Consider the following 26505-nt stretch of genomic DNA (forward strand, 5'->3'; position numbering starts at 1 on the left):
ATTATAAAACAAAAATGTTTATGTAATTATGTTATTAATATATCCTTTAGATTGATTGTTTTTTTTAAATTATTATAACTATTTGATGTAAAGGGGGTTCCCGTAATAAAAGGTATTATTATTATTATTATTATTATTAAAATTTGTCGATGAGGCCGCTTGCGCCCGACGCAGGACAATCTCGATGATGTTAAAGAATTTCGTGGCCAAAATTTTTTGTGCAACCGAAAATTTGTAATTATAAAATGAACAAGTAAAATTTACTTACTTCACTGTCAATAAATATAAAGTCGGCATGTCGCTATAGAAATGACATAAATGAAACAATTACGATGTTTTAGTTTCGTGTACTCCTCCAGACTTAAAAAATATTACACATTGTGCGGTGTCTAATTTAATACCTGAAAAATCTAAACGGCAGCATGAAAAATGTTACGGTGGCTTTAGAGACTGGTGTTACAAGAAGAAGGTGAAAACGGTGTCGGAAAATGTATTGGCTTATTTAGTTGAAAAATCAAAAATATTGAAAAGTTCAAGTTTATGGAGCATGTATTCAATGTTGAAGCTCATGCTGAGGTTGGTACCTTTTTTGAAAATAAAAATTAGTTGGGTATCAGGCGAAAAAGTCTAAGGTATTGATACGAGACCAGATTAGTTACTAGTGATGAAAATTATTTATTGTGGAAGGTAAATGTTAAGTTCTGTTATATAAGTTGTATCATCTGACCCTTTTTAGGATAATTTTAATCATGGGAATATCAGGGGCCATGGGAAGAGACGAATTAACCAAAATGACATTCAGGATGAAAATTCTGTATTAATAGTGACCGTTCCTGACACAAAAACTGACATAAAGCGAACTTTCACTGTCACCAATCCACATTTTGTAAGATTATATCGCAAATATGCAGCTCTTTGTCCAAAACATATTGCAAATGGTCGGGTATTCTACAGATATAAAAACATTTTACTTTAATGGCCGTCGTTAAGAGCAATGGCCGCCAAATTCGATTTCGTGGCCTGTTTTAGGTACGCGAAGTGCTCGTTTCGCGTACTGTTGCACAAAAAATAAATCTTTTTGCAGGAGTCTCGTTTATAATGAATTACCTAAAAAAAATGATCGAAATTGCTATTGGTAAATGAAGTAAAAATAAAAAACAGTTGTGTTTTTTACGATAACCCCAAGAATTTTTTAAATCGTCTTTCGAAGATTGTTCCTAAAACATCTCTTCTATACTGCTAAAAAACATTTTTCGCCCAGGGGTTTGGACCATTCAGGGTTGCTTAAGCAATTCGGCTGATCTCTCTGGATTGTAAACGAAACATTGCCGACATGAAATTTCTTTGCAAATTAATTCGTAATGAATTAGATTGTCAGGAAAGAAACTCATTTGGGGTTCCAGGGCCGAATTCACGACATAAATGCAAGTGTGTTATGCCCCCGCTAAGAACAAATATTAGGACCGGATCGCCAATATTTGAATGTTTCATATGGGCAATTTGCCTGAAGAGGAGGTGGAGCTGTTTAATTGCATCAATGCAGTAGCTATACCGGGTGTAGAATTGGTTTACGAGACATAGGATTTTACATGTAAAAATAAAGAGTTTCAATTATTGGCTCCCCTAATAATTTTATGCCAAAATAGTTAAAATGAAAGTTAGAGAGAATTAAATATACTGTCTAATTCCCTCTTTGTTTTTTTCTAACATCTTGTGGTACTGAAAGAAAAGCAAGAAAGGAGTTAACACAAAAACACTAAAAAGTAGCACTAGCCATGAAATTTGACTTTTAAAATACTATGTATTTGTCGGATGGTTTCTCTATTATTTAATTGTCTTTTAATTTGCCCTTCAAATGAAGTCATACAGGACTACAGGATAAATGAAAAGGTATCTTCCATTAAATGCTCAAACTTGTCTACAATTCTTCCAATTGTTTCTGTGGCAGGAATTGATCGGTCTGGGAAACCTGAAGCAAATGTTGCTTGAAAGTTGCTTAAAAAAGATTCTCCGTAATAACATTTAAAAAAAGAAATACAATTTCATGCTTAGTAGTACTTTTTTCTGTTTTTGTGTCAACTTCTTTCTTGCCTTTCTTTCAGTACCACAAGATGTTAGAAAAAAAGTAAGACTGAAACTTTCATTTTAACTATTTTGCCGTAAAATTATTAGGGGAGCTAATAATTGAAACTCTTTATTTTTACATGTAAAATCCTATGTCTCGTAAACCAATTCTACACCCGGTATGTTTAGGGGGTGTCTTGTAGTGACTACTCGAATAAGCCAACAGTGATTTTTTTTCAGCTGTTCGTCTATGTCACTGCTTCAGCATTTGGGTTTAGCTGGTTTGCTTCACTTATGTTTATCTTTATTTAAAGTTTGATTTTTCTTTTATCTTTTTATCCTTTTTTTTTGTTTTTGTTTATCTAGCATTTCAAGCTGTGTTTTCCGATCCATTAATTGGCCTGAACCTGTTGGAGTCGGAACTTGTTCCACGGCAGAACATCAGCCGAGCCCTTTTCTCGGTAAATGGTATCCAGCGCTTCTTGTTAAGATAGTGCACCTTTAGTTAACAGTTTAGCCTTAAAGCCCTTGGAACTATACGTGGTTTTATTAGGTAATTTTGTAGCCTACTCACAATTATTTAATTGGGTGCCCCAAAATTCGCGGAACAACTCAATGGGGCAATGTCAACTCATATTTGAAAATAATGAGAAAAATAATTAAAACATTTTTTACCTAATAGATTTGAAGATATGGGGGCCCAAAAGGTGCAGTTTTGATCTCGTTTATTTTAAATATTCAAAAAGATTTTTACTATTTGTCTTTTACTAGCCAGTGGCATAACAATTCTGAAGGATTGTGATCAGGTTTGCAATTATTTACTTCATTATTTGCAGCATTTCCAACAAGTCGGTTTTACCTCAAATAACGTATGACAACATGGCTTTAATTTTTCTTTCTTATTTCTATGGGTACAACAAAAATGAAATATTTGCGCACTATTAGGATACATAGAATATTTTTAAATGTTGCCACATTTAGTGTAACAAATAGGCCCATATCTTCTACAAAAAAGAAGGTTGATTTTTTAAAACATTTTTCCTGATATTTTAATGACTAGTTAACAACGTACTGCTAAGTTGTTCTGCGAATTTTGGGGCACCCAGTAGATAATTAAAATCCTCTGATAAATAAGGAAACTATGGTCTCGTCTTTTTTTTTTGGGACACTTGTATAAGGGAATTTGGGGGTAGACGGCCGCCATATTTTATGAAGTCTTCATGGGAAAAATTGGAACAACACCCGCAACAATCATGTTCTTATGCAAGTTAACCATCCCAGAAGAGAAAATTTAGGTACATTTGCTCTGCTCTGAATTAATTAGAACAGATGTGTTTTTAAATATTTTTACAGAAAATTAACTAACACGATCAAGACAAAGAACAACTACTGAAGTTTAAAATTCTATCAAACTCGCCTTTTCTCAAATTCAAAGGAAAGAATCGTTGTTCTTTCCAATTGGAATTATTCCAATAAACTTCTTAATTATTCCACACTTGATCCAGTGGTTCCATGGGGATATTCGCGAGGAAGAAAAAACTGCCTATATTTTCAAAACTACCAATCTGGTTGGTATCAAGATCAATAGGCCTGTATACAAATAAATACTGTTACGTTATTACTTTAAGGTTTCGTCGAGAACCGACAATCCCACACCCGCGAGAGAAGTACCAGTGGGAAAATGGTCAACCAGTACCGCCGCGTCCGGAACCAGGGAAAATTAATAACAATAATAACTTAAATGACTTATACATGTATGTGCATTACTATTCTATGAACCACGTACTTCTAACTAAGCCTAAGATCTATACACTAACACCTAACCTTTAAATCTAGTGGGTTAAAACTACGCTATCACTAACCTTATCCCTTAACCTAATGAAACTCCTCCTTAACTCAAACAAATTGGACTGCAATACTGTCCCTCACGCGTTCATTTTGGCCATCCATCTGGTGTTGGTATTCTGGAGAACCATCAAAGGAAGTTGTGCGAGCATGTTGCATAAAGTCTGGACTGTGTCGCGTACACCATCTCTCCATCTGCTCCAAGAACATACTTTTGCATGAAATGCAGTCTTATTCCTTTGTTGAAATAATTTCAGTTCATTGAGTGAACAAATTTAGCAGTAGATCATAATCATCCGAATGCATTCTCATAAAATTATGAAATTGACCCTTCATTTCTTGACCTCGTAGATCCTTCAATAAGCTACTTCCACCAGATACTGATCTACTATGATACAACTGCGTTTGCTACCATCGTCTTTGTTTTTTTTTCTTTGAGGCAAGGTTAATATAAATATATGCTGCTGCCGCTATTTCAAGAGACTATTCGCTGTCACAAGACAAGACTGATTCTTTGTTACACGCCGCACAAGTACTTTTCTGCAAAACTGGCGAACCGCGAGTCGACTTCCCCCACACCTGCACGTCTTCGTTTGAACGTTTGAACTCTCATTTCGGCGAGCGGTTCGCCGTTCCGCTCGCTGGTCTGGACAAAGCCTTACGAGGGCCGCAGTACGCGGTGGATTCCAGTTATTCCTCCACTAGCCTTGGCAGTATACAATCTATGTATAAAAAAAACTACTATGGCACGATCTACCATTGCTGGTTGTATCTTGTAAATACCCCCTATCTGGCAGCAAGATTCCAAATGAGTTTTCTACTAAGTACTCGTTTTGCACTTGATAATCTATAATTAAATATATTCTTTGCTTTATTCCCTCTAATTGTCTTTCGGCTATATGGTTGAAGTAAATATGGTTTCAAAGGAAATGCTTCATCGTCAACCATCACATGAGGCAAAGGTTCTCCATTTTCTCTCAGCGGTTTATCTGTCGGTATACGCAAAGATCCACGTTCTAACAATTTTACAAGAGTAGATTTGGCGAATATATTTTGGTGACTGTTTCTGTCATAAGCTGCAACATCCTCAGCGATAAATTTATAGTTGGCATCCACAAGTCCTAACAAAACAATGGAGTTGGTTTCTTTGTAATTATAATATGCCGAACTACTCCCAATGGGACAACGAATGTTGACATGTTCCTACGCAATTGGGAAAATTCCACATATATTTATATCGTTGGGATACCTCTTTCCAAATGTTTTCTGTTGGAGGTGGCATTACGCGTGCGCCTAATGTTTCCCATATGGCTTTACAAACTTCTGGTACTATGTTCCGAACAGTATTAAATCCTAATCGGAAGTTGAATCTGATTGATCGAAACGAATTGCCTGTTGACAAGTACCTGCAACAAAACGAGTATGTATATTGTATTTATGAATACTTTTTGTTTGCAGCGTCCACAGTGAAAGAAACGTGGGCAAAACTGAGGAATTGTTATTCCAACGCGCTAAAGAGGCGCAAAACAAAGAATGGTCAGGTCAGGCTACAAACAAATCACTCCTTGGAAATTTGAACTAGAAATGTCTTTTCTGATACCTTATTTGGACACTCGACAGTAGGTGTAGCAGATCCCAGTTTAGTAGGATTTCATTTTGCCAATTTTAGGACTGAAAGTAATTTACCACACGAAGCGTCGGAAGAACTAGAACAGACTCAGACAGAACAGACATCACCATCTCATGATGGTAATGACCCAGAAAATGACGCCAACCATGAGGATGAAGCTGAAACTTCCACACCACCTGTTGTACATATACAAAAAAAATACAGAAGGGCCACAATTTTACACAAGAAACGTACTCCTGCGGAAGAGATGGTGCAAATAATGAAGCAGAGCTTCGCAAGTCAAAAACCCTAAACAACAGGCAGACTTGGGTGACTAAGACATGTTTTATTTAAGTATGTCTAAAGCGGCCAAAACATTGCCCGAAATATCTCAGACAAGTGTTAGCATGGAAATGTGCCAGTTAGTAACGGAAGTTCAAATAAGATATTTTCAACACCTATCATAGCTTGCTTCGTCCACTCCCCACACTACTTCTAGTTCTACTAGTTCTTGCAGCTTCCCATTTTCTCCTTCCCTTACATCTACAGAGGCTTCCAATGTACGTACTATAGGGCAAGATGAATGGTCACTAGAGTATGCATCTGCTTTACTGTGGCGTTAGTATATTACAAATATTACTCTTCTATTTTTGTTTTTTTGTATCATTATTTTTTGTCTTTTATTAATGGTTTATTAGTATGAATTTTATTTTAGATTATTAAAACTACGAGTATGCATTATCTTGATTCAATCGTTTGATCTTCGCTACACATTATTCCTATTTATACAGGGTGACTGACGAAAAACCTTTGATGCTGTATCTTGCTTATTTTTTATCCGATTTGAATAAATGACACGTCAAATGAAATAATTTTGAAAGCACTTCAATACCAACTTAATAAAAAAAAATCTTGCATGCAGTTTTTGACAGATGAACATCAGCTTCTTTTTTTCAAATAGCACTGTACATTTTTTTCTATTCAGTATTATAGAGATTTGTCTTTTGAATATAAAAACGCAAAGAACTATACCCATTCATTAAACAAAAGTCGAGAAATTAAAGAGTAAATGTACAAAATTTAAAAATCAAGTGACCAAAATAAACAAGAGAGAAGTTTGTTCTAAATGCTCGAAATGACTAAGTAAGCTCTGAACTCTGGACGGCGCCATTCCACGTAATGCACGCATGAATTTTGTATTTTTAAATCATTTAAATCATTTTGGTGAACGATGAATGGGTGCTCATGGAGCTATTCGATGGACCGCTACATCCCCACATTTTAATCCATTGGATTTCTTTATCTTCATTCGAAACTTTGGAGACAATGTTTATTTGACCTCACCAGGTACCCAAAAAGAGTTAAGAAAATGGATAGTGCGAGTATGTCAAGAAAAACCCCGACATTTTTTACTGAATGCAAAGGTGGGTATTTCTAGAAAGTATCGACAGTGTCTGCAACAGCATTGAGGAAATTTTGAGCAACTAGAATAGATTTTGTTTTGTTTACAAATTTGATTACTTGATTTTTGATTTTCAATTTTTTTCAATTAAAATACATTTTTTGTTTTTCTTTTAATGCACGAATATTCAGAAGAAGATTCTTTATAAGAACGAATAAAAAAATATATAGAGTGTAATTTAAAAAAAAAAAGTTGGCTCTCGTCTGTCAAAAAATAGATGTCGAAAAAAATATCAAATAGGATAATAATGAAGTGCTTTTCGAACTAATTCATTTGATGTGTCATTTATTCAAATCAGATGAAGAATAAGTAAAATACAGAGTAAAAGGTTTTTCGTCAGTCACCCTGTATATATAAAACTGAATGTCTGTTTATTTGTATATTTTGTATGCAAATCTACAGTTTTACTCCGATCTTGATGAAATTTTGTACACTTGATCTTCAAAACAAGAAAAAAATTACTGTCTACTTTAATTTTACAAAAACCAACCCCTACTACCATTTTGACCCCTGTTAAGAAAAAAAGCCAGTTTTTTCGAGTTGGAAATACCCTCACCTTCGCCGCTTCACCCTTATTTCATCCTCTGAGTATATCGTCACCTTCGCCACTTGACACCCACAAAAAGCAACCCCTATTATCATTTTTAAGCCTGTTAAGCACAAAAAAAGTTTTTTCGAGTTGGAAATCGCGTTTGCATGATATGTTCAGGTGTCATAGTTACATTTGATTGTTTAAAAAAGTAGCAATTTCGCAAAATGTGTTTGAATGATTGTGTTTTACCGGAAGATGTCTTAAATGAAGCAGAACAAGCTTCAAATAGCTTAATACCGGAAAAATCAAAAGGCAGATATCTGAAATCAAACGAGACAATCAAACAATAGGAGGATCTAAATAAGGTTACAACTGAAAATAACAGTGTTATGTTGGCATATTTTCATGAATTGTCGTATTGATCTTTTTGTTTATATAGTCGAAGAAAAAAGTAGTCTACACTAAAGTTTTAATAATTCTTCGTAAAAAGACAAACTTCATATTGAAATTACTGCGTTTATCACAATACAGTAAAAGCTCCGTTAACGGACAGCTCCTATGAACGGACAACCCTATCGAACGGACAGTCCTTTGGGCACCATTTTAATTCGTATAGGTTTGTTAAGAAAGTCATCTCTATTGAACGGACATTCTGTTGAACGGACACGGACAGCAGTTTTTCCCCCCTCTTTGAAAATAAAGCTCCCTTAGGAGGACGCGGCTCCAGTCAATCGCCACCCCCACCAGCCAGAGCTGTAGCCTCGTTTTACATCCATCAACATCTTTTGACTTACTCTTATTAGTATATGATTTGCTCTTGTGATAACTTGCGCAATACATGTGTAGTGGGTAAAGTTAAAATGAATTCGAAAAACAGGCATATGGAAAAACTTATGCATCTGTCATTATAAAGAAGAGAGAAGAGTTTACAGCGAAATGGCAATCGAAAACGAATGTCAACCAAAAAAGAAGTTTCTAAGACAGAAGGTTTGAACATAAACTAGTTTATGAAGATTACTCGCAAAATTTAATGCAATGGTATCAAATATACAAAGTAATAATTTTAAAATGTCAGTTTCCGTTTGTTTAATAATGAAACTTATTTATCAATTTCCCTTCATAGTCGTAGAAAATACATAGTATTCTACTCGCGGATAATGGATATCACTTGCTCGTATAAATTACCCCACTCGGCTGCGGCTCGTGCACAAAATCATCCTCACGAGTATTAGTCATCATTATCCGCTTATTGAATAATATACTATTAGGTACTTAATATTACGGCCTAACGGACAAAAAATTGGCGACCGACGGTGTCCGTTCATGGGAGCTTTTACTGTACATGAAAGTAGAAACATAATTTTAAAACATTCTGAAATTTGCGGGCGAAGCCGCGGGTAAAAGCTAGTATTACATAATAGAGACCATTTCATCTAAGGAGTACATGATGACTCATCGAAATCTGACCGTACGACGCTAGTCAGCTGATGGTCAGTGCCGTAGAAACATTCGATTAGCTGAGGAGTCACTATAGTTCAATTAATTTATATGATTGAAATTCTAACAAATCAATAATTGAACAATGAATACCATAGAACGATACACAGCGAAAGGAATAACAAAAACAAAACACTTTTTGAACGCTAACGGGATTAAGTTAGAAATAACAACGAGCGCATGGATTCCACGTGGTTGATAGGTCTGTACGCCGCTGGACTCAAACCTCCCCTAAAAATTTGAACATGGACTCGTCTGACGACAACGCGTTCGTGCGCATTATGTACTTCTTAGATGAAATGGTCTCTACAGGTCGACCAGAACAGCTTGGCGAGTGACGCAGTGGACTGAAATCCCTCCCACTAGCGGAGCGCACTTGTCTGTTGGGTCTGGAAGTGTTTAGATCGTGTACAAACGGGCGAAAATCAGCGCTTCAAGCTTCAAGCGAACAGCATGTCTGGGCTGTTTTGAGCAGATTTGCTTAATTGAGTGTACCGTACCTACGACCATAGCCATATCCTTGTCTTACAGAGACTCGCTCGTTTCCTCTTGTGCGCATCTCATACGCCAAGCTATTCTGGTCAAGCTGTACTTACCTCAAACACAGCAAGCCTTTCACAGGTACCAATACATTTTGGGAACTTTGTATTTTCTTTTTCAATCCTCTCTTTCAGCAAATTGTGTAAATTGTTAAAATTGTTCTTTGTACATTGGAAAATACATAACTATATGATACCTACCGACTTTGACTTCTTTCTCTCGCTATCGATTCACGCTGTGTACTCAACACTTTCTGTTTTTTTATTGTTTATTGTAATGGCGGCAGCACACTCTTTTAGTTTAAACCTACTTTCTTTTCGTGGAGGCTGGGGATTGTAATACCAACCTCCTTTTTCGTTGAGTGGCACACGTGGTTGCCGCGAGCAAGGAAAGAAACAAATCCGCCACAAGGGCGTTCGGTTTCACCCAAAAACCTTCCGTGTCTAGGATCCATCTCTGCTGGCTTCGACCCCTGGGATGAAATTTACCTTCTGATGATCCCACCACGTTCATTCGCCTTGCTACGACGACCGTCTGTGTCCCACTGACGACTGACCAATGACCAGTGACCACTGACCACTCACCTCACCGCAGAATCAGAATCCACAGATCACCCCCACCCTCCGCGAGATGCGAAAGACCTTGAATCCTTAGACCATTTAAGTGGTGCGCTTCGCTTCTATGGACTGCTAATAGTTTAACCGAAAACGCACCAACATTTAAAGGAGAAACGAATAGCTATCCTTTACGTTGGCGGAAGTCAATATTGCGCAGGTCCATGCAGTTTTCGTCGACCGGGACCAATGGCTTAAGGGTGCTGTGAACTACTAGGCAAAATCGAGGAAAATGGTGCAAACGCGGATCGTGTTTCAGCCCACATTTTTAACTTTGAAAAAGCGGTCGATGTGTCTACATATTGGTAATATCTGTATCAGTGACGCTACGTTGACAGATTTTTTTAAATATTTGTATATTTGAAAAAAACCGTATTAATGCTAAAAACGGGAATCGTCATAACTCCCTCGAAAATAAGATTTTTATATTGAAATTACACTCAATATGTAGCTGTTAATGTTATCTATTCAGCTACAATCGTAGATTTTTGTTTAAGGTGATATTTTGTAAGCAAAGATAGAATTTATAGATAACGAATTTTAAAATAAAATAAGAAATAGGCAACACAACTTACAATAAGAGGGAAGATTTATGAGGGTCTCAGCAGGTAATAAGTGAAACGACTCTTCCAAATGTTTGCGGTAAGTAAGGCGCGTAAACAAGGAGGTACATAATATCCATGTCGTTATTACTAGAATTTGGTCGGCTACTAACAGCACGCAGTAGGAGGTATTGGTCAATATGATAAAATAATTTCACAAGGGTTTTCCGCATCACCTCAGAGGTACTCTAATTGATGGGTTGGCTCTTATGAAGGCCTCAGCAATAGCCCTATCTCCATTAAATTAGTGCGACTTATCAACTTTCTTTAATTATAAAAAATGTATTATTATTTTAACAAAAATCTGTTTTTCAAAAACTGATATAAAAATTTTAATAAATTTATTTGTTCCTTATCTAAATGACTAGAAATTAGAATTGAATTAAATTTAGAAGATTAAACCATGGAAAATTATAACTCTTTTTTTAGTATTCTTCTAATCGGCTGTGTTCTTTTATGTCTAGGATCTACTAATTCCGGAAGTAAAGCCCCAAAATAAAATTCTTCCAAGTGATTTTCCATATTTTCACACCAGAATCTATCGTCTTTTTTAATTATGCAGTATTTTAAATCCGAATTGAATTTCTCTTTCGTTGGAGTGTAAACAACGAAGTAACAAATATTGCGATTGGTGACGTGCAATTGACCTTGTACTTGATAATAATACGGGTGAGATGTTTTTAATTTTATATACTTTTCGTCATCTATTGTTAAATAATCAATAATCTTATTTTTTATACCTTCAATTATTATTTCACGTGCGGAATTTTTCTTTCACTTTTTCTTCATTTTGCATTCCATGTAACAGTGGTTTAGGTACAGAATTTCGAGTGGATGATTTTTCTGAATATAAAATTTCATTTACCGTATTTGCAGTGTCAGTATTTAAACGCATTTTACAAATTTTCCCGAATTTACTAACCATAAGTCGAAATGATTGTTCTCTATACCATTCAGGATTTGAATTTTGCCCTCGAGTTTTTTGTTCTATATCAGAAATGTTGACGCTAGAAACCTCATTCAAAAATTTAATCTTGGCATTTTCATATTTATCCGTAGACATGTCTGGAAATTCTGGTAATTGGTACGATTCTGTTTTAAAATTTACCAATATTGCTATATAACAATGTTGCAGTTGCTATGATATGAAGCTGTTGATTGGTTGGATCTGTGCAAAATCAATATTGTTCAATAACAATCTTGCTAAATTTTGAAACAGAATCGCACTAAATGCCTCACAGTTTTGACTATAATCTGAATCGGTGCTGCAAGCACGATTTTTAACTTTTCGACCCGTTATCTTTCTGTTTTGACGTAATTTATTTACTTTCTCACTATATTCCATTGTATATTTTCCTATATTACCATTATTTAATTCCTGAGATATCGTAGAAATAAATTGACCTTTTGTGTGATAACTAATTGTTGCAGCATAGCATCTACCTTCATAAGATCCTTTTAAAGAAAAATTTATTCTTTTACCCCCAACAAATTTATTTAGAATTGAATTATAAGATTCCGCTGGTTTCCAGGATTGTTGACCGTCTATTTGCATTTCTACCTGACAGAAAATACCCAGAAACTAAACTCTCATTTTGGAACAGATCGGTCGTGAAAGCCTCGTTTCCTCGACGAATTACAAAGTTATTATTCTGATAATGATGGTATGAGACACAAATAAATTCAATGCAGTCAAAAGTAGAATAGCGCCCAAAAATAGTACCTATATTAAAAAACGAGTTTCATAAGGAAGTGTTTATTTCATGAGTCGAAGTTTATAAAACGAGTCGCAAAACGCGAGTTTTATAAAGGACGAATGGAATAAACGCCTCATGAAACGGGTTTTTTAATACTATTTTTTCTATTTTGCACCTTTCGAGCCGTTTTTAAATCAAAAGTAAGAATTTTAATATTCTGGAAAATTTTATGATGGTTGGCAAAAAACAATTGAAACCTTTGTCGGCTTTGGGATATTAGCGCGTATTTGCTGATGCTGCCAGAATTCTCTAGACTTTAGTAAATTGTACTACCCCTATTATAGAACCGCTTTCAGGTGTTACGATTCTGTTTTTGGTATTGTAACAGATCTGTCACCGACGCAAATAGAAAAACATTTATTATAACATTCTTCCTCGAAGAATCAGTACATAATTTCAACAACAGTTTATAACAAAATACGTTTCCTGAAACTTTGTTCGAATGGATGTTTTGGAACTAGAATTTAAAAACGTGCAATTTATCAGCGTACGGAGTATACTACAGCGTGATCACTGATCAACAATGACTGAGTCTGTTGGCAATGAAACAATTGAAAAGTACCGGGTTTTTTGTCTCGTAGTTGGCACTGACAGGATTTTTTAACTTGAGACGACATTAAGAACATTTTTGGTTATGTCAGTTATATTTTTGCTATTACAAAAATGAACCTTTCTTGGTAAATATCAAATTTGCCAACTTTTATTGTTACCAACAGATTCAGTCATTCTTGATCACATCGTATCTTCGTCCTACAGTCCAGCTGCTTCTGTTCAACGATCACCGGCACCGCTTCGTAAGGGGCAAGGGAACGGTAACTAGGTATAATGTCATAAATTTGTCGGAAAGCACTTACACTGACTAAATATGAATAAATAATTCGTGGAAACTTCGGTGATGGTTACTGGAACTGTAAATTCTAAGTAGCGATGCGATTGATGGACATTTTCAATGCGAGAACAATGAATTTGTATTCGATTAAATTCTAAACTGTATACAGTTTAACTTCGACAATTCGGACACACTTTGGTTCTCTATTAATTTCTTTTAATCGATTCGTAAAAAAACGTAACATAAGTATGGCAACATCGTGACTTCAAAATTTTCAGAATTCCTAACCAAACTTTTCTTCAGATATACAGATTGTCATGGCCAAGCATCGTTTTTTTAAAGTTGAAATACATTATACCTATTGCTTCATTGAAATTTTTTGTGTGCCTAGTATTATAAATTCATAGTGGAAATTAAATAAAAAATAAAAATTTCATACCGAAGGAAGTAATTTTGAATATGAAAATTAAATATTGTGAGCTGAAAAACAACCAGTTTTCACTCAAAAGAAACGATTCATACTATTGACTATTGAGTGATGATATACGAAATTTTATGTGGCAACTGTGTGCGTGTGGTATAGTTGACATTGGTATGACATTTCATATGCCTGCATTTGCTTTTTTTTTATACTATTGCTTGTCTCGCTAACATCAAAATTAACAACAAAAAGGATGAATTAAACTTTAGGAAATTTGATGTACTCGATTTTTTTCCAATTGACTGTAAGTTGTACAGGAACAATTATATATCAAGATGAAGAATTTTATTTAAAAATGTTATCAAAATTGAAGGAGTTTTATATGGATCATTTACTAGTACAAATATTACTTATTAACGTGCAGATAAATAAACTAAGGAATTATAGGTACAATCATGTTCAATACAACAATTTGAACAATATTTTTGCCAGAAAACTTGTGCACTGTGCAAAAATATACTTTTCTTGAATTCAACAAAAGAGGTTTATAATCCTCTTCTCCGGCAGGTAGGTATTCAGATTAGCATAAACTGCATCCTATTCTAATTTTACTGCCATTACAGTCCTACGTAGAGCAAAATTCAGGCGTTGAACAGTAAGGCTTGGAGATTACCCTTGTAAAAATACGAAGTGCCGCTGTATTTATTACGTGCATTTTGTGACAATAACTCCCGCTGAGAAGGGTCCCGGCAAACCCATTCTTGACAGACGTCATGGTAGATCCAGCGTTTGCAGAGTATGCAACCCACATTGCACGAAACCAGAATTTTATTTTACTTCACAGCACCCTTAACGTAACTTCCGAATCAAGAGATAGAATATAGCCTTTTTTCTTTTAATTTCGCCCTCGGTCGGAATAGAACCCGCGTCCCTGAGCCGAAACGGACTCCCTTAGGCTACATTCTACCTTCCGTTACCGTTTACGGTACATGCGCAGATACAATTTCCGCCTACGTAAAGGCAAAAAAATATTGCCTTCTTTTTTTAGATGTTGGTGCGTTTTCCGTACACAGCAAGCATAGGGACTGAGCAGTCCATAGGAGCGAAGCGCACCACTTAAATGGTCTAAGCTTGAATCCAAGTTCATGACTATTGCATCCCCTTGCAGTTGACAGCGCCACTGTCACTCCTCCTATCCTTGTCGGTATTCAGATTTTTGCAATTCTGATTTCAGCTCCTTGGTGTTTACGTGGATGTGTTTATCATACAGTCAGCCATTTTATGTCATTGTTTATTATAATAAAATGACTGATAATAAAAATCTGAAGACAGGAAAATGTTGCGTTAGTGACTGCGAAGATCACACAAGCAAGATACGAGTATGTACATCGTTTTCTAAAAAAATAGCAAGTATGTCTTCAATATATGAGTAGAGAACGTGAATCATCCGTGTTTTAAACATCTTAATATTTAATATTTAAGAATTCAATTACACTTACGATTTTGGATAAAATGTTATATTATACTTACCTACTCATGTGGAATTACTCATTGTCATTAGAAACTTTTTCTTGCGTGACTAATATCGTACCTACATTCCACACTATTCTTTTTGGTAAATTGTGTTTTTTGCATGGTTATAAAGCAAGTAAGCATGTAAGCAAGTACATATAGGGTGAAATTGAAATGGAACATAATAAACTAGGCAAAAATGAATAGGGAATTTTTCAATTTTTGAATTTTCTATAAATACAGTTTAAAATTTGTAATGAAATGTGTTAGAAATATATATCTATACACATTAAATGTAACGTTTCCAGTACCTGTAACATTTTAAATTTATCTAGTGTTTAAGAATACGTGGGAGGATTGGGGCAATTATTTTGCTTTTCAAGAAAAATTGTGGAATTCCCTATTCATTTTTGCCTAGTTTATGTAAACCATAGTAAATATCTTTTCAGACGACCACTGTGAAATATGGCACATTTCACACGGTTTTTCCTTAGTGAAAATTTAAAATTGCAAACGATTTCAACACGAACACGAACGAACAGCCTAACCGTGTACAATGAAAAATTTGAGAAATCTGATTGGCCGACAGCTGTGTGTTTTTATATTGTACACGGGCCGATGATTAACGATATCTATCTCCGCGCAACGGTATAATTATTTTGTCCGCAGCGCTGCCGAATGATATTTGAAGTTTGAAGGGATGCCGAATATTAGCGTTTTTTTTGTGGTCGTCGGAAAAATATCGTGTATACCACGTGTTGAAAATTCGATTTCACACTCGTTTGCTTAAGCCACGCGCCTACGGGTTGTGGCTCAATTCTGCAAACTCGTATGAAATCTTTCATTTTCAACTCTTGATATACAATATACTATTAATAAGTGAATACATAAACCGAAAATGTGGTTAAACCATTTTATCATTTTAAAGTCATAAAATCCAATTTAACTTAATTTCATCCCAAACGAGACGTTTCTGGAAGCTCTAATAAACTTTAACACATGGACATTATGGAAGTTGACAACATCATCTCTGGTAAAACACACTTCATCTGCTGCTAAAACTCTAGCAGGAAAGTCACGATCATCCGCGCTTTTTTGTAAAAGCATCTACAAAAACGACGATGCACTTGCACGAGGACTTAATCTTTGAACTCTTTGTACATGATAAGGATAAAGTAGTTGTTCATGCAAAGTCCTAGATACAACTCATTGTGACACATTAAATTGCCTGGCCAGTTGTCCGGTACTTAATCCTGGATTCTGTTCCGTTGCATTTAAAATTTGCTTTTCAACATTTAACATGCGATTTGATCGTTGTGGGCCTTGTTCACGCATTGAAGGCTAAAGTAACCCGGTTTCCCGCAATATTTGAGCAACTTCCACAAAAGTTTGTCGACTGGGCACTTTTCTGTTATGAAACCGATCACGATAAAAACGAACCGCTGCAGACGCATTTCCGCGACTTTCTCCGTAAATTAGAGGCATATCCACGTACTCAACATTCGAAAAAGGCATGATTTTGAATAAATTTGTCACCGACAATGTGAATTTCTACCAACTAACTAATTTATCAGTTATTGCAACGAATGAAGGTTACAAAAAGATGCGATAAGACCCGACCGTCAAAACATGTCGAAGTGAAGCAGTGGTCCTCAAATACGGCATTTTCGGCAAAAAAAAGTCGTAAAAGCCCAAAATGCCATACGACTTTTTTGTATTGCTGAACGAGATGTATATGTGTGCCAAGGATTGCAGGTTATTATACACCACTCACCATGTATGCACATATTGGGTGATTCAAAATGATTGTGGCCAAGTATGGCAACTATGTACGAAAATTTATGTGGTAACTGTGTGGATGAGGTAGAGTTGTCATTTGTATGACATTTCATAAGCGTGCATTTGAATTTTTTGATATCATTACACATTGATTTGACAGTTTACCAAATTTCGCAAATATGAACTGTCAAAGAAATATCAACTCTACCCTACCCACACAGTTGCCACATAAATTTTCGTACATAGGTGCCATACTTGGCCACAATCATTTTGAATCACCCAATACTTCAATTATTCGCTAACGGCCGTATTCACCAACGCCAGTTAACGTTAACTGTAGGTTAAAATCCTTCGTTACTTTAGTTACCTATTGTTATAACAATGTTTTCGTATATTTTAACCTACAGTTAACTTTAACTGGCGTTGGTGAATATGGGCCTAAATATAACAAAAAATTATCAAAACGTGAATAGCAAACGATTACAACTTACAACTGTTTATTTTTTTAACACTGAACGTCCCTCTTGCGCTATTTTCGATTTTGACATCTTACATCATGGACACGCCCATACTCGTATTACACCGTAGTAGAACCGATTAAATATTGGATAATAATTTCGTTATTTCGGTTTTTTAGAGGCTTTTTTTTAGTAGGGATAATTTAATTGTTAAATATTTCGTGTAATTGATAATTATAATTGATAAATAAATCGTGACAAATGCTTCAAATGACCTTACCTTACATTTGACGCGATCGAGCCACCTGTGGGCGGTATTAATAGGAATTGAAGTATTTCTACTCCGCTCAGAAAAAAAAGCCACTTTAACCGTTTTTATGGAGATACACACAGTTGTGATTTTCGACCCCTTGAAGATAAATATGTTTTTTACAAAACATGGAAGTAAAATAATCAAAAAACACAAAAATGATAAAATTTTTGACTAGTTTACAACACACAGAAATGAAATATTTATTTCAATTAAATTCCAAATTTATACCTAATAAGTTTAAATATGATTTAGTGTGTATAGAATCAAAGTGAACAAATCTAATAAAGCTGTTTAGTAGTTCTTCAAGACTGCAAGTAACGAGTAAGCTCTTCGTAAAATCTGCAATTAATAGTTTAGATTAGGTTTTATTAAATAATTTCTATTACCGTGGTAAATGTTACTAGTGACAAATCGAGAATTTTTCCAGCGGTAACAGTTATCGGTCTCTTAGATCGTTCCATCAAAAGTATTAAAGCGTTTCTAGATTTTAAGTCATATTCATACCAACGACCCATATAAATTGCATTTGTTAAAGTGTTACTCTAAAACATAAGCGTGAAATACCCTGTATACATATGTATGCATATAATATGGTACGATCAACAATTACTTAGATAACTGTCACCATCAATCAAATTTTAACGCAAAAATGGTTTTCACTTCAAAATATAAAAGATTCATCTTACTTTCGTAATGGTGTTTTTAATAACGAAGAATGGACATACAGCGCTGTTGCCTGTTTGACTGAGTTTCAGCAAAAATTTTTAAAATGAAACAGGTATATGCAACCAAAAATACTTCCATGCATTCCAGAGTATTCGTAGACATAAGTCCAAAATCTCAAAACCTTCTTTGATCTAAATAATTGTTGATCGCACGGTATATAATCTTGAACTGACCTCCTCAAAAAGTGTGGTTCCGTAATAAGAATAAAGAAAAATTTCTGCAAGCATTGTTATTAGAAACACTAACATGGCAAAAAATGTGTACGTGAACGGCTGTACCTTAAACGGGAACTTGTGAATTTACTTAAAGGTATTTTTGAAATTCAACCTACCATACTTAGCTGTAAACATGCATTGCAAATGACAAGGACGCTGGCCATAAATTGGGTAAACACGGCCGATGAGTAGGTTTTTTCATAGTGGACAATGTAACTAACAAATAATAATTAGTAGAACAGCATATTTAACACTATAAATTAACTTACTCTAAAATCGCATTATGATGTTTAATACAAAACTTAATTTTTTCATATAAAATGTTTGCTCTTAAAGATTCTTCATTTGTGTAATCGCAGTTTACGCTATTTTGACTGTTGTGAAAGATCTCTTCATCGACATATTCTGCAAGATATTGGAGATTGTTTTTCAAAATCTTCAGTTGAGCAGTCGCCTGATACGCTAAACCTGCGATTAAAGGGTCGATTACACCACTCCCGATTGCCCCATTTCCAACACCTAACAACGAACTATATTTTGGTTTCACAATTCTTTTATACTTACTTGCCACTACATAACAATACGTAAAATAAAACGCTGTACTGTTTCTTGTTACATCATAAGGCAACCAAACTTCTACGGGCAGTCTAAATTTGCCCATACTTCGAAAAAATGGCGTTGTTGCCCAACTGGCTAGGGCTGCAGAAACCAAAATAACATTCAGCCAACAGTTTCGTACACATATCCTTGTGGATTCGTTAATGATATTTCCTTGCCGTTTCGTGTAGTTTCTAAAAATTGGATTTTCCAACTTGTATAAGCTTTCCCTGATCTTGTCTGCATTTTTCCAGAATGGTACAAATTTTGCAATAAAGCATCCCACTTGACAAATTAAAAATGCGTTGTCTGATACTTTGGTTAACGTAACGTTTTCTTCAGTTAACAGATAAACGACAGCCAATGTAGGGACTGGTACTGTGAGCAGACAATAAACTAAATATGCATAAATTTTATACAATTTGTTGTGATTGCGAGTGGGATAGAAACCAAGAACCCGCATTGTACTCAAGTGAACACTAAAAGATTTTTTAACTAGTCCCATAATAGAAAATGTATTATTGTGTGTTCGCTGTTGACAATTGTTACTAACTGAAGCTACGAAGAAATGTGGTCTGTGATACCTAATAAATAATAGAATAAGTCGGATGACTGCATAATAAATGAAAGATCTGAAAGAGTAACGATTTCAAATTATTGTTTGTAAAGGTTGTGGTTTGGAACATACTATTAGCAGTATAATTGCTGTAAAACTAATAAATTTTACATGAAGGAAATTTACTTCGCTTTATGGTGTAACTGACACGAACTACGAACATTACTGGTAATTAATTAGATGTTTAACAACTAAGAAGAATAAATAATAACTTATATAATTAGATTAGGATTATTTAAATATTTTTTATAAAGTGAAAATAATCGAAGCAGGAGATACTTTTATTTGTTTCAACAGTAATATATCGTGTGATCAAGAAAATTTATAATGGAGCCGGCCTTGGAGATGAAGCCGCATGTTTGCACCTAATGAGATGTGTAATTGTGGGATCTAAAGTTAAAGTGATTTGAAAACTTTAATGTACTTAATTAATTTTAGTTGCCCAAAATTTGTTATATTCATTGTTTTAAACACATACAGGGTGTCCCAAAAATGGCGTACCAACTACTTACTACCTTATCGAGGATGTTTAAAGGTACAGTCGATGGACAAATAAAACTGGGACAAAAATGACAATCACATAAGTCAAAATTTACAAATTTGCATCGTTTAATTACGGCTTTATCACAAATAGGTTATCTTTGGAATGACATATTGTATATACACTGACAAATATATTCACAATTCAATGGTCTGATTTACACAGATTAAATTTTAAGTGTCCCAGTTTTATTTGTCCACCGACCGTACATGAAAAAAATATGGAAAAAATGTTTCCGACAAAAAAATCAATAATTTTTATTATTATTATTAGCGGTAATACAATGTAAACAAAGATATATTCGTATATCATTACCTAGAAATGTTACCGTAGTGGATTTAAAATAATTTTTTCGATTTCCAAAGTTTCTAAATTCTCTATTATGCAAGATTAGATATTGGTAGTGAGTGATCTTGTACTTTGTGATAATATGTACGATGAGAGGTAGCTGCCATGACAATTTCATACATATATTTCAAAATAATTGACCTGTTAAGTGCCACTTTCAAAGACCGCCAAATCAGCAAATAAGTCCAATAGAATTTTTTTAACATTTTTCTGACGTTTACGGTGATCTCTTCTACATCGTAGTGCACAGTTAGTGCGCCATTTTTGGGACACTCTGTATGTAAACTGCTGCCTTGACAATTCGTTTTTTGTAGTTAATTTAATTTAATTTTTTCGTTAGATAAATGACAGACATTTGGTTGTAATTTGCACAGTTTATGTGCAATATCATCAAACAACTTCCTCTTCACGTTTACATTTGCTGGCAGTTGTTTACGCGATACATATTTTTACATTTTAATAAAATACACTTTTTTTTAAATCATTCATTTTTTAAAGTTATTACTTCCTTTTGTTTTTATTTTATTAATTAGACAGGTTTATTATAAGTGATTGTAGTCCAAGGAGGCCATGCCCATGTTATGAAATTTTCGCCGCTTTCATGTGAACTGTGAATTTTTGTCGCTATCACTGTCATTTTTTAGGTGAAAATTGCGGTGTGTACTCATTTATTCACATCATTTTGGCTTTTTAATTTGGAGTGTCAACCATAAATTTTATATTCAGATTTTAGGCCTACTTGGGCTACAGTCATTTATAATAACCGATATAATATTAATTAATTATTAATAATATTATTATCGGTGCACTCGTAGTTCAGGTACAGACATTACAGTTGACTCGATTACGATTACAAATTTTCTTCTTTACACGATTAAAGCAGGCATTTAAGATATAATATTGATCCTTTTTTTTTTGTTTAATAAATTATTATTAAATTTTGTAATCACATTGCATGATAAATAAATGAATATTTAATTTTGAAAAAGCGAGTTAAATTAATGCAATTTTTTAGTAATAAATACATGCGTTTCTTAAGTGTTTTTAATTTTTTTAATTTTTCGTCTAGTGCAACAATAAAAATAAACGTTTCATGTAAGTGATTGTTTTATCTGTGTTACCGGCAAGGTGCGAAATTTGGCAATCCGCAAAATGCCTAGCCAATGTGCAGAATGCCCATATGCCCATATTGCAGATTACCTAAAATTCGCAATTCATTCTGCATAAAACAAGAGTCAGTCTTTGAATTGCTTACCGATTTGGGAATTGAGTCTTATAAGTCTTATAAGTAGGAGTATATTATTATCGTTAATACATGTACAGAATTTAAAATTATCAATAATAAAAACGAGTACAATTGGTTGCAAAAAAAAAAACGGGAACTGTCAGAATAAAATGGACACATTTTCACAATTTTTTCATAGCGTGAAACCTTCTTACGAGAAATAGGTCACAATTATTGTAAAAATTCAATGACATTTTGAAAAATTATTTTATAGGTATTGTCAAGTAGACATTTAATTGGCAAATGGACAAAACCAAATTTACGTTAAGAAAAATCTATTTTTTCGTTTTTTGCAACCAACTGTACCCAAATAAAATCCTTGTTTCTAAACCAAATCTATAAATGATTGTCCAATCGCAGTAGACGTTGGTTATAATTTTATAATGACCCTGTATATCTAGGTGTCCACCTGAAATTTTAGAGTGAATTTATTTCTGGTGTTTGACTTAAATTTCAAATTTTAGGATGAGTCAGCATATAAGGGTAGGTCACATAGTGCAGTTATTGATGTCATTTCATTACTCTTTCCACAGTCGCATCCAGCCACCCCTACTCCAAAAATTTTTAATGCATCTTTTTAGTATGTTTTTGTAACAAAGTGGTACGTTACAACGAGTTTAACATTTAATTATATCGTCCGTCTGCAGAATAAAAGCACAAACAACGCAAAAAGTGAGGTTAGATTTAAACAGCTGATCCGTCATCTGTAATCCGTGGTGCGTTCACAATCGACTCTTAAACGCCAACCTTGAGAATAAATTTAAATGAACACCCGATGTATAATATAATTGTTAATTATAATTAACAAAATAGCAAAATATTTAAGACAATTTTAAAATAATTATATTATAAATGTCCCAACTTGAGTTTAAAATTTTGAAATTTTTTTGGCGGTAAATTAAGTCAAAATGATTTTTCTAACCGACAAAAATATTCATTTTTTTTAAATTTTAATGTCAAATATTTCAAAAACTCTCTTTTGTAATCTAACACTTTATTCAGGCTTACTGAAAAAAATGTACTTTCTCATAATTCGTTATTAAAAATGTAGAACGTATATTCAACTTTTGAATTGAGGTTATAGCTGGATGTGGCTGAACACGGAGTAATCACATGATAACTATATACCATTCACGATTATTTCAAATTCGGACTATCTATGAAAATCTGACATTTTAGTTGGCAGTATTGTGATTTGTCATGATAAATCTATTTTAGGTTATAATTCAACGGAACACTGCTCCCAGGTTGTTACATTTTTTACATAATTGAACGCATTAGGAACAATGATCGTAAAATTGTAATTGAAATGAAACATACATATTTGTAGGACAGTTCTGGGTAAATTCTTATTAACTAAATTAATGACGGAATTGACAACAATGCGAATATTTAAAAACGAAACGTCATATGACAGGACCTGACGCCAATCTAACAAAAAAATATCATGGCCTGCTGCGTGTTTAAAATAATCGTGAACGGCATATGCAGGATACCTATAAATGATTGTCTGGCCCAGCTTGCTATGAAAACTTGTCAAATTTTTAATGTGCCTCTTTGTATGTCGAATAAATTCGATACTGAAAGTCACGTTTTCACGTTAAGTGTATATGTTATGCTACCACTCAACTCAAAGTGCTAACATTAATATCTATATGTATTTAATATCAACACCAGAGAACCAGGGAATCCTCATCCCCTATCATACCGCCACACAGTGTACCTATTGGGAGATTCAAAATGATTGTGGCCAAGTATGGCAACTATGTACGAAAATTCATCTGGCAACTGTGTAGGTAGGGTAGAGTTGATGTTTTTTTGACAGTTCATAGTCGCGCAATTTTGAAAACTGTCAAATCAATGTGTAATGATATCAAAAAAATCAAATGCACGCTTATGAAATGTCATACAAATGACAACTCTACCTCATCCACACAGTTGCCACATAAATTTTCATACATAGTTGCCATACTTGGCCACAATCATTTTGAATCACCCAATATATTCAGGAATTGAAATGACGCGCGAACAAACCGTCAATGTCAGAAGTGACCGTTAATAATGAATTAAAATTGGGCATCTGTTTCAAAAAAGGAGCATAATAATATTTTATTCCAAAGTTTGATAGTCGTGGTAGAAACAAATTTTCTATAATGTGTTTATTTATTTTTGCGAGAAGTTTTACTGTTGTAAGTATACAATACATTTATTTCTCATTTTCTTTGAGTTGTTTTACTTGTAGATCACCAACTAATAATTTTTGAGGACTGCGAGTAGTGAATATGCTCTCCTCAAAATCTGTAAGACATCGCTATATCACTGAATTATATTGTATTTAATACTGCTACCGTTGTAAATGTTACAAGCGACAGATCCAAAATTTTTCCAGCTGTAACAATTATTGGTCTTTTTGAACGTTCCATTAAAACTATTAAAGCTTTTTTCGACTTTAAATCGTAATCGTACCACCTTCCCATATAAATTGCAGATGTTAAACTGTTGCTCTAAAGTACACATTCCATGAAAAACGATACCGACTGAATTTTTACATTACCTCTTCATATAAAGTGGCTCCAAAATAGCAATAAAGAAATATCTCCAGAAGCATGGTGAGAAGGAACGAGATCATGGCGAAAAATGTAAAAGTAAAAGGTTGAACCTAAATTTAGAAAAATTAATAAATTTCGTTAGTTCATACCATATTTTAAACTCTTACCAAACTTAGCTGTAAGCAAGAAACACAAATGACTAGAACGGCTGCCATAAATTGAGTAAATACTACAGATGAGTAAATTTTCTCGTAGTATTGTATGAACCTGAAAATTATTATACATTTTATTATACCAACAAATTGTTTACTTGATGGTATTACTTGAAAATAGCAATATGATGGTTAACACATTTTACAATTTTATTGTAAATTATTTTGTTTATTACTTGTTCATGTTCAGATAAATCGATATTGTGCTGAAACATTGCATAACACTCCTCTTCCGCGTGTTCACTCAGATGCTCTAAATTATGTTTCAGCACTTTGAGTTGAGTGGTAGCATAGCAAGCTAGTCCTGACACGAGAGGATCAATCACTCCGTTTGAAACAGCACCATTTCCTACTCCTGAAAAAAAATTTTTTTTTTAATATCCAGCAAAAACCTTATCGTACATACCGCAAAAAATAAAAATAAAAACCATAACGAAAGTTGGTGTATCTTCTCTACTATTGAAAGGCAACCAAATCTCAATTGGGAACTTGTGACCATTTTCGAAAAAAGGAGTTGCAGCCCAGGTAAGAAACGTAACCACACAGAATCCCAAAAATAGCCAAGTATTTCTCCTGCACGTTTTGACACACTTTTCGAGAATTTTCTCTTGTTCACTGTTGTAGTTGTTGAAAATTGGCCATTCCAACATGTAGATCGTTTTTCTGATTTCGTCTACATTGAATACGAACGGTATCAATTTGAAAATGAAGCAACCAACTTGAAATATTATGAATGAGCTGTCGCATACTTGGGCCAGATCAACATCTTTGTCAACCAGTAGATGGATTCCTGCTAGAGTTGGGACCGGAATGGTTAAACAAATGTATACTGCAAACGCGTATAGTTTGTATATTTGTTTAAATCGACGAGAAGGGTAGAAGCCTAGTAATCTCATCACGAATAAGTTTAAAGTAAACATTTTCTTCACTGGGCTTTCCATATTACGTTATAAGATCCTTGATTTGAAGACCGATTCGTTCAACCAGTTAGACTAAAGTGATCACTGAATGCCAGACTTTTGGCTACTGAGAGCACTCTTAAAAATGTTTTGTAATATTAAATACTCTTCTAATTTAGGAAGTTGTACATTATAAATGAATACCACGAAGAAAATAACAATTATCCTAAATTACCATTTAGTATAAATTGTTATGAGGGGTATACTATTCGTAATCATTCATAATAAATTTTACATTAAGTAAATTTACTTCAACCTAAATGTAACTGACACGAAATAATATTTGATTCATGAGCTATTTGACAATTAAAAGAGCAACTGGAAACAATGCTTTTCTGAAGTATCACCACTCAAGAAAATACAAAGTAAAATTTGTCGTTTTTTGTGTGTCCATAATATTTAGAAATGCAAACTGAACTTGACAAACTAATTAAAGAAATACGGAAAATTAAACGCCAAAATTTTCAACTAATTTGCAGCACCTAGCTGAAATAAAATGTATATTTACTTAAATTTAATTAAGAATAATAAAACTGTAACAAATAATATGATTTAAAAGTATGGTTTTGTTTATAATTATAACTAATGTGAGTATTTAGAAATTAATTAATACTACATCACAT

At 34.0% G+C, this 26505-nt stretch overlaps 2 protein-coding genes across 2 annotated transcripts; both read right to left on the bottom strand.

Moving 5' to 3' along the window:
• Nucleotides 1-18125: 18125 nt before the first annotated feature.
• On the bottom strand, nucleotides 18126-19436 carry LOC138135056 (putative odorant receptor 71a). Its single transcript, XM_069053692.1, has 6 exons — nucleotides 19340-19436; nucleotides 19045-19294; nucleotides 18892-18991; nucleotides 18734-18838; nucleotides 18221-18376; nucleotides 18126-18173 (listed from the first exon to the last, which is right to left on the bottom strand). Exons 1-6 carry the CDS (start codon nucleotides 19434-19436, stop codon nucleotides 18126-18128), a joined length of 756 nt encoding a protein of 251 aa, XP_068909793.1.
• A 4976-nt stretch (nucleotides 19437-24412) lies between these two features.
• Nucleotides 24413-25819, bottom strand: LOC138135057 (odorant receptor Or1-like). Its single transcript, XM_069053693.1, has 6 exons — nucleotides 25330-25819; nucleotides 25035-25278; nucleotides 24879-24978; nucleotides 24717-24821; nucleotides 24511-24666; nucleotides 24413-24460 (listed from the first exon to the last, which is right to left on the bottom strand). Exons 1-6 carry the CDS (start codon nucleotides 25817-25819, stop codon nucleotides 24413-24415), a joined length of 1143 nt encoding a protein of 380 aa, XP_068909794.1.
• Nucleotides 25820-26505: the final 686 nt, after the last annotated feature.

Source organism: Tenebrio molitor, chromosome 7 (assembly GCF_963966145.1).
Source record: "Tenebrio molitor chromosome 7, icTenMoli1.1, whole genome shotgun sequence".
Classification (NCBI taxonomy): Eukaryota; Metazoa; Arthropoda; class Insecta; order Coleoptera; family Tenebrionidae; genus Tenebrio; species Tenebrio molitor.